We start from the raw sequence: 9,358 nt of genomic DNA, 5'->3' as shown, positions 1-9,358 counted from the left end.
TTTTAAACAGCCTCTTGTTGCTAGCAGGAGGTGTAAAGACTGACAAAATACGAAGCATGGTAAAATAGTCTGAAGGAGTCCAAGCCATCTATACATATCAATGCTTTTGAAAGGCTTGGTTTCCTTTGTGTGCAGCATATAGGAAGCAAAAGTTGAATAGAGCTACTCAAACAGCAACATGACCTGGAGTCCCCACATTTCATGTCAACATCCATTCCAAGAACAATCCTACTGAGTCAAATATTTATCTCTAGTGCTCTGAATGAAGAGCTCCAGGTGATGACTAATTTGTGATAGGTCTGTGCCTGAAACCTCAGTTTGTTGTTTTACATCCCACACAAAGTCTTGCCATACAACAGCTTGTTGTATCAGACATCTTTATTTGCTGTATTGCCCAAGTGTACAAATAGTGAATGTAGTTATAGAAATTCAAAATATATTGTAGTAGAAATTTGTCTGGGAAATGGAATGTTAAGATATTTACTTTATAAAATTACTACATTTATATAAGTCACTCCCACTTGCAAGTTTTAAATATATCAGGGCTATGAAGAGACAGATTACTTTATGATCCTGCAAAAAAGGAGTTCTCAGAAAACATTTTCTGCTAGATGAAGTCAGTCAGCAGCAAATTGATTTCTTACATGTGACTCATTTTGAGTTATCAGCCAACAGGATGTTAGCTACATCCAGACAATTCATACACAATTCGGCTCTCATTTATACCAAGAAAGTCAATGTATCACTATCAACATATTTAAGTATTAGCCAAACAGAATCTCAGTGACAATATTTATTTTAAGCTAATGAAGTCAAGCCAGTAAGTTGCCCCTGGCCATTGAGTGCAATTGATGCTTTTTTCACATTTTCAGAATAAGGCGCCTTAGTTCTTGAACAAATCAATACAGCTTTGCAGAAGAGACACATTGTTCTGGAAAGGAAGAGAATTAGTTTCAGATGAGCATGACTGATAATTTAAATCCTGACTTCCACAATGAAGTAGCTTCCAAAATAGTAGGTCCATCCCAGGATTTTATAGCCTGTGACAATGATAAAGAGCTTATACTGCAAAGACAAGCATTCAAGCAGTAAAGAATCAAAACCAGATCATACAGTCTGCAGTCTGCCTCTTCCTGCAGGCCTGCAACCATGACTCAGTTTGTGGGAAAGAGAGGGGCAAAAGACAGTAGTAAGTTTTTAAAGTGGGCCAAACTGAGCAGTGTTGTCAAGCTCAGCAATAAAGTAGCTACCTGAGATGAAGTCCAGGACTCTCAGGGAGAGGGAAATTAGACCTTCCTTCGTCAAAGAAGCTGAAGATGCACAGTTACCTCTTCCTGAGGCTTCCTGCTTTGTTCTCTACACTGAATTAGCAGACCCTGTAACCAGTGTACACTTTCCTGGATTAAGCTGGCAGTACGCAGTGTGGTCTCTGCAGCCTACTTCAAGCCTGCTCAGTAAAGCTTGGCAGAGGTTGCTATAAAGCCAGTGTCCCCCTTCACTGACAAGCAAGTGAGAAAGGTTGACAGCTAGATCACAAGCTGCATGATGTGCTCTCACAGCACTCAGGAACACTTGAAGCAGCAGCTGCCTCTAGTTGCAGGAGGGGTCAAACCCCACAGATGAGGCTGCTTCCTGGGAAGTTAGGAAATTAGCTGTTGTGTACTTCCTGCAAAATTGAGACTTCTCACTTGCAGTGCAATAGGCTGCTGTCCTAGGAGCGACACACTGAAAACAGACTTTCTGCATAGGACAAATAAGACTGTCAGCATTTGTTCTTTGTATGCACTACACCCTACAGCTTTTCATATCCTTTCCTTCCCCTCTTCAGATCTCAGCTAAAGAGCTGTTCTATTTTACACCTCCTAGTTTTAAAGGGAACCCAGAAAATCCTCCAAGTTACACAGTACTCACTTCTCTCAAGCTATGCCTGTTAAATTTCAAAAAGAACATACCTTTGCATGTTTTATTTCCAGTTCTGCCATTTCAATTAGGTTTTTGCGGAACGCTGCTATTCTCTTCTGTTTGAAGCTCATCAGTTCTGTAGGGAAGAAAGAACAAATAAAGATAAGATAGATGTACAAAGTGTGACTGAAGTTTCAGTAATGCCCCTTAATGTTTCATGAGTTCTGTTGTACAGCTCTAGTTACAGTATTTGACCACAAAAAGGTTCAAGAGTTAGTCTTGCTGTTCCTAGCCAGAAGATGCATTCATCACATGACACTGACATCTTGGTGAGGAAACAAGACAGCTTGTCTAAGACAGAAAGGTTTTGTAGGAAGATAACTGGAATAAAACAGAAGCCAGCCACAGAAATTCTGTGAGAACACAGAACATTTAAAAACCAAGAACATTAAAGGAGTAGCGTGTGTACCACAAAAGCATGTTTCCTCTGTTTTATATTGTCCAAAGACATCTGCTAAAGAACCAGTGTTTGAAACTCTGTATGAGGCACTCAGCTGTACTGGGACAGAGCAAAAGCCTGTTTGTGCAGTTCTAATCGAGATAATCAGAAGCCTGGGTAGTTACCTTCAGGTAGAGGCTGAGAACAAGAGATCAGTCTGGAAAGCAAATACTAGGGGCTTATAATTAAGGTTGGTCTAGTACCGACATTGCTCTGCTTCAGACAATTATTCTTAAAAATATTTAGCTGCATTAATTTTACAGGCATCTATACTGCCCATGGGATGTCCAGACAACTTGCTTCAGAGAGTGTTCAGAAGCCTTCAGTAGTTGAAGGTCAGATGGAGACCTGGACTGCATTAAGATCTCCCTTCAGCATTAATAAAGCAAAGCCTGTTTTACCTTGTTTTGCAGATTCGGAAATCTTTTCAAACTTCTGACAACAATCCTGTTGATGTGCCTCAGCCAGCCTGATGTCCTTGCTCTTTAGTCTGGCTTTATCTAGAGCTTTGTTCGAGTTTTCATAGTCAACAAGAGCCCTTGTACGTCTGTACAGAAGATCCTGAAAGTAGACAGGAATAAAGCATCAAAGCCTTAAGAGGACTACTTCCTAAATTGAGGTTACAGCTATCTTAGCAGCAGGAGGTTTCACTTCTTTCAGCAGCAGATTCTTCCAACAAGCTATTATAACCTGCTATGCTCTTAGCATAGCAACAGGAGCCTTTCACCAGTGCAATATCAAGTATTCAGGACAGCCACTTGTGCTTTAATCAAGAAACTCCAACAGCTACTGTAGGCATTGTTTTTTCCTTAAAGTAGCTTTATCCTTCTATTAGGTGGGCCTCTCCACTAAGGAGTAATAGCACTTTCTGAATTCCCTCAGTCTACTTCCAGTAAGGGATACACTATCATTTAATTCGTTGAAGATCTGACAGTTTGACTGAAGCACTATACTAACGGAGACATGAGAAGCAGTACAGGTCTCAGTGCCAATTCTTCTCTAATTTAGCAGCAGTATAGTCTTGATATCTAAATAGCAGTACACCACACAGAGGGAGCCTGTAGTGAATGTTCCAGGCTACATGACATTAGAGGCATGACACTAGATGAAGAGGCCCATCAGGTTATACCTAGATACCATTTCTCAGCATAGTCACCCCCTTGCCAAGTCAAGTATTGGTTAGAAAAGAGTTGCTGGCAAGGCTTTTGCAGTCACATCAGTTTACCAAACCCCTCTTGGAAGTCCAGACTCCAATAACCTTCACATGTTACTGCATATTCATGATAAAGTACTTTAGTAGTTGGGATTTACATCAGGATTTTTAAGTAGTCATCACTGGTTTTACTGACAAGTCATGAGTACTCAGGAAGGGGAAGGGTTAGAATGCTGCTGCAGACTCAAATTCAGTTTGCTCAAACTTACAGAAATCTAATGAGTTCTTCTCCTTTACATGCCAAAGAAAAACTGGTTGGAGATCTTAAACAGCCCTTCTGTAAGTGGGCTGGACTGCAGCTAGCCAATATATAGTTTCTATATTCTGCTGTAGTTTAGGAGTGCAAGGTTTCCTAGGCAAAACAAGGGTCCACCTTCCTGTCTTAAAGCACAAAAAAATACCATGAGTCAGTCATGATGCCCGTAATAAAACTAAGCTTCAAAAAGAAAACTGTTCTCACCTTAGCAGCTTCTATATTGAGCATGTAGTATCTCAACAGTTCAGAGAGCTTTAAGTCTTCATCAGATGAAACTCTACTCTCTACCTTCTACAGAAGAGATCAGATAGTATGTAACAGGAAATAGCAACATCCAGATTCAGAGATTCTTTTTTCCCCCCCAAGCTTCTCTTACCCTGAGTTTCTCAAAGAGCTCAGCAACTTTCAACAAGTACCTAGGGGGAAAAATTGTATAAATAAGTTTTAGATACTTCTTAGTCTGATAAATGCTGGGATCAACTGACAGGAAGCCTAAAAGCTGAAGGCTGGAGTTTACTTCTCCATACAGACCCAGACAACAGCTTGAAAAGAACTCAGGTCTAGGCAAAGACCTGGACAAAAGGTTCAATGCAAGAGGTGCTGATTCCAGCCTAACAGATAATTACAATTGAGCAGCTAGACATCATTTAAAGTAACAACACTGATCTCTAGATCAGAAAGGTCTTGTGGAGAATCTCCCTGCTGCTACACTCCAAGACAGATGAACTGTCTTGTTTATTCAGCTATATACTCTGTTTTAACAAGGTCTTGGTAAATTGATAGCAAAGTTTAGAGAGGTGGAAAAATTCACTTCAGAAAAGGTGACTAGGCTTCCATAGCTTGAAAAACCCTGCTATTCTGGAACTTCAAAGGTCCAGAAGATAATACAGGCCTAGCGTAAGCTGTGGTTGTATTTAACAACACATTAGAACACAAATGCATAACCCCTTTCTCCCATATTCTTTGGAAGTTTGTGACCTGAAAAAAAATTCAAGGAGACTTCTGTTTAGAAGGAGCTTTGATGACCAGCACAATTCAGCTCTAGGCACAACTGGCAAAAGATCAGCTAGTTAAGAGTCAGATGCAATTGATAATTTTAGGTCTGTTGCACCAGAAGCATCAGAGGAAAGAAAGTTTCAGTGCCACTTGCTTGAAATTCAAGAAACTCAAATCAGCTGTGACTCAATCCCCTGGATTTTACAGAAGGAACTTGATATTCCCAGACTCAGAATATGTTTATGAACATATGAACAGTTAGAGTTGCTTACTTCTTGATAACTGTAGGTTCTTCTAATGCCAGGCTGTTCAAGCAAGCTGAAGTATAAATATAGTCATCTGCAACACCTGCAAGAACAAGACAAGGTTTTCAGGCTGAAATCAGGAAGACTGCAAAGTCTTTAGAAAGGTCTTTGAAAAGATTCACTTTTATGAGATCTTGTCATCTTATCTGCTTTTGCACATGCATCCTTGATTCTGTTGTAGTAGTTTACAAGAAAAGTCTTCTCTTGCTCAAAAAAGTCTTCTACTTCCTGAAAGAGAGTATGACCTGTTAAGTCAGTTATGATACTGCAGAATACAAGCTCTTCCCTATTTTGGGAAGGGCTAAAGAAATAACCACAGCCACCTAAGCATTATGCCCATCGATCTCTACTGAAGAGCAGAGTTCAAGACAAGACCCCGAGCCACGGGTTTGACAAACCAAGCTATTTGGCAAGTTTCTTCTTCATGAAGTGAAGATGGACTTGACACTCAACTATTCAACGCTGCAGGTTGTCTGAAGCAACCAGTAAGCTGGTATCAGAGGGCTACCAACTGTTGGAATTTTATTTCCCAGGCCTGCTGCAACACAGTAGCTAAGCAGTAAGCAGTTTATAAACTTGCTTCACATCTGCACGAAACATTATATGTACTGTAATGTTTCATGACATTGTGTTTAGGACAGCAAGTCTATTAGAAAGAGCTACCATGGCAACATGAAAGGAAAGCTGAAGCTGTTCCAGTTACAGGAGTCTTTGGTATTTGATCTCATCTAGTGCAAGCAGAAACCCATAAATCATGTTTGTTCAGAGCTCCAAAGTAGATGAGCCACAACCACATTTGCTGAAGGTGTAATTCCTTCCTCCCCACCAGTATCAGGTGTTAAGGCAACTCTTGTGCATCCACCAGAAACTTTAAATATGCACTTAAATGTTTAACAGCCTATAGCTTCAATATCTTATTTTTATAGAAGTCAAAATAATATAGGCTACTCCACCCAACTTGGGACAGCAGTAACAAGGAAGGTTAGCATTGGTAACTGAGCCTCACACACACCAAGCCTGAAGCAGACATAACTAATTTCCCTGGAGCAGGAAGCAAGAAACAATCAAGATTAGAGCAAGTAAGAGGTCAATCAACTACCTTACCTTGACTCCAGAGAAGAGGACTTCATCAGCACTCTTTACCACACTTTTTAAAAAGCCACCAAACATCTCTTTTGTGTTTTTCCTCCGGACACTCAGCTGCAACAGAGAGGCCAGGACAGCTTTAAAGTCATCCAGAGGGGGAAAGAAGTGACTATATTGACACTTGCAGTGTTGTAACATCATTTATATCTAGCATATGACAGAGCAGGCTAATTTCCAAGCTCTCCATAATACATATAAGCTGTACAAAGATGGCTCATGAAACAAATGGTTTGACTTGAATTTGTTAAGCTATTCTGTGCCACAGATTTTTCCCACTCCCAGAAACAGCTCAGTTTCTTCTTACATATCTTGGACCAGCACCCATCACTCATAATTAGGTGTCACAAAACAGATGCAGTACTAACTTTAATACACCTCCATTCTTCCATTTTAGGACCATGCAACACACAGCACAGGTACACCTGAACCATACTTGTTCCTAAAATGTCAAGACTTACAAAGTTAGCTTCCTAACCAACTTGACTAGGATTAAGAAACACTGAGATTTATAGCAGAAAAAGGTCAAAGGGTCAGGCTTTCATCCTTTAATCATCTCACAGAAGTACTGGCAACATCTGCTTGCTGATGCTGTACGTAGATTTACATAGCATTCTGATGGTGCCCAGAAAAGTGACTCCTAACACCTTGCCTCACTCTGAGAGGAGGAAAAAAAAAAACCAAAAGTCTCTTACATCCTGGTCATACTCCAGGAAAACATGAAAATTGCGATCTTTGCTGAGCACAGGATGAGAAGAAATCCGCTGAAGGAAGATTTCATGTGATGATACAGTCTTCTTGAAGACAGCAAGGTATTCACTGAAAGGAAAGAACAGACTGAGATCCTCTCTTGCACTGCGTTCTTCAATATACAAAGAATTGCTTTAAATTTATACAGTGAAAATATTCAACAGCATACTTCTGAAATAGCTAGCTAGTGATAGAGAAGCTATTTTCAATCTCTTTAGCTAGAAAGTTTTCCAGTTTGAGAGAAACTTTTGGCAACACCCCAGCTCCAGGATTTTAAAGATTATGCAGCAGCAGACACCCTTCAAAACAGTCACACTCAAGATCAGTTACCACCAAATAAGTTGCTCTCCCAGGAGACTTCTTTAAGTGCAGCTTTTGGCAGCAGAGCCATTCTACTTACGCTTCCAGCTCTTGCTTCATTTTGGCAAACTCTTCTTTTGTCATAGACACCTCTCCTTCCCCTAGCTTCTGCATCTTCTCTCTGGGACCATCAAAGTCAGGCTTTGAAGGTGCTGGAGGTATCTAGCCAAGGAATTAGTTAGTGATAGATGCTAGCAAATAAAGTTTTCCAAAAATCACTTCTAGCCTTCTCTGGAAGGAGGCCCTTTTGCCTGGTCATGGCAGGCCAGCAAGGCTCTTCACCCAGGGGTTCTAGAGACATGTTGATGTCTAGGCCCCTGTTTGCCCCTCCCAGCTCTGTGCTACCTCTGCCCCAGGAGGGAAACCAACCAAGAGGAACAGCCTCTATAATCCACCCCATAGCCAGCCATCTTCTTTGGCCTCCCTAAAGAATCATGATATAAAAGAAAGACTATATTTAATAGAGTATTTCAGTGTATTATCTTCAGGCAGATATTAATACCACCATAGAGTCAGGAACTCTCAGAGCATCAAGCTTTTTTTGCTGCTCCAATCTATATGGAAAGTTAACAGAGCCATACCACTCGAGTTGTTTGGGAATTAAGGCAAAAGGAAGCATAGGAAATACCCAAGTCATGAAACACTACTAACATTGGTAAAGCAGACTTTATGCCATTACTAGTATGCACTTCAAGTCGCCATAGTCTTTCATTTAGAATTATATTTTTGAGGAAGTACTTACAATGAGTCCTGCATATTCTTCAGTTTCAGTGAGTGTATCATGCAGCCACACAAAGTCTTCATGCTGCCTTGTAACTGAAAACTCAGGGCTTTGAAAAGCTGGCAGTGTAGTCTGGAAGAGAAGATATAGAAGCCCTACTGTTTTGTAAATTAGTGCTTTTAGAAACAGTTCTGTCCATTTCCAAAGGAAGCTATTTTGCCTAGTAAGAGCCTCGCCTACTCCCTTTTAGCTGAGCTGGCACTCATTCGAGCGCCTTACTACTAAGGAGACTATTTAAAGAAAAGGCACTGTTCTGGAACAGCATTAATGCAGTCTATTTTGTGAAGTTTCAGAGTAGCTGGTTTCCCCACCCCTACCCCCCAGCCTTCTGGTGTCAAGCTAGGATTCCTCAGCAAAGCCAATCTAGTGTATCAGCTACCTTGCCTCTATTCAGAGAGTGTTCAAGTCTTAGGAAATCTGAAGTTTCTGCAAATACATACCCTCAGGCCACCTTTAAGTGGAAAAGCTCCATCTAATTAGATTTCCTTCATTGCCAAGCCCATCTTTACAGGTATGTGTATTGCAAACACACAGATTACTTGCATAACATTTATGAAGACCATTTCCTACTCCATGATCTTACCTTAGTATGCACAGTGAACTTCACTCTGTCCTTTTCACTTAGGGCATCAGGTATATCAATTTGGAGAGAAGGATCAACATTCAGGTCTACAGATACAGACCTCAGCTGCAACAGAATTCACAATATAAGCCTTGGTCAAGCATCAAGTAGGTTTAGTGAAGCTAGACTGGTCATCAGCTGCCAACAAAAACCACATTGCACTAAACCACTGCCTCCAGGAATAGCACTATGGACAAGCGTGACAGCCTTGACGCTACCTGCACATCACTGACAAGCCTTCCCTTCCAAATGCAGGAAAGGAAAAAGGCTTGTTAGCTTAAAGCCTGAAGAACCGATTGTTAGATTTCACACTAGAGGTATTTGGGAAGTCTTCTCTCACAAGAAACATCCTACTTCCAGTACTTCTCCAGCTTGTTTACTTAGAGCACATTAAGCCAAAGCCTATTACGCCATTTAGAAGATAAAAACAACCCTAGTAGTTCTCTCTTCATTATCCTGTGCCTCCACAATATGTGGCAGAACAGCTGACCTTGGGGAAAAATGGGGCATGAAACCTCTTTAGGCTCCCAT

General features: G+C 40.8%; 1 protein-coding gene across 1 annotated transcript; it reads right to left on the bottom strand.

The window, feature by feature from the left end:
• Positions 1–368: 368 nt before the first annotated feature.
• SNX5 (sorting nexin 5) lies at positions 369–8,893 on the bottom strand. The gene is made up of 12 exons (XM_009575644.1): positions 8,789–8,893; positions 8,167–8,277; positions 7,465–7,576; positions 7,010–7,133; positions 6,276–6,371; positions 5,294–5,399; positions 5,139–5,214; positions 4,247–4,286; positions 4,075–4,161; positions 2,803–2,962; positions 1,953–2,038; positions 369–931 (listed from the first exon to the last, which is right to left on the bottom strand). The coding sequence occupies exons 3-12, from the start codon at positions 7,536–7,538 to the stop codon at positions 884–886; spliced, it is 897 nt and encodes a 298-aa protein (XP_009573939.1). The 5' UTR covers positions 7,539–7,576; positions 8,167–8,277; positions 8,789–8,893; the 3' UTR covers positions 369–883.
• Between the last annotated feature and the right edge of the window lie 465 nt (positions 8,894–9,358).

Source organism: Fulmarus glacialis, unplaced genomic scaffold (genome assembly GCF_000690835.1).
Source record: "Fulmarus glacialis isolate BGI_N327 unplaced genomic scaffold, ASM69083v1 scaffold27400, whole genome shotgun sequence".
In the NCBI taxonomy this organism is placed as follows: Eukaryota; Metazoa; Chordata; class Aves; order Procellariiformes; family Procellariidae; genus Fulmarus; species Fulmarus glacialis.
This window is presented reverse-complemented; position numbering and strand designations above follow the sequence as displayed.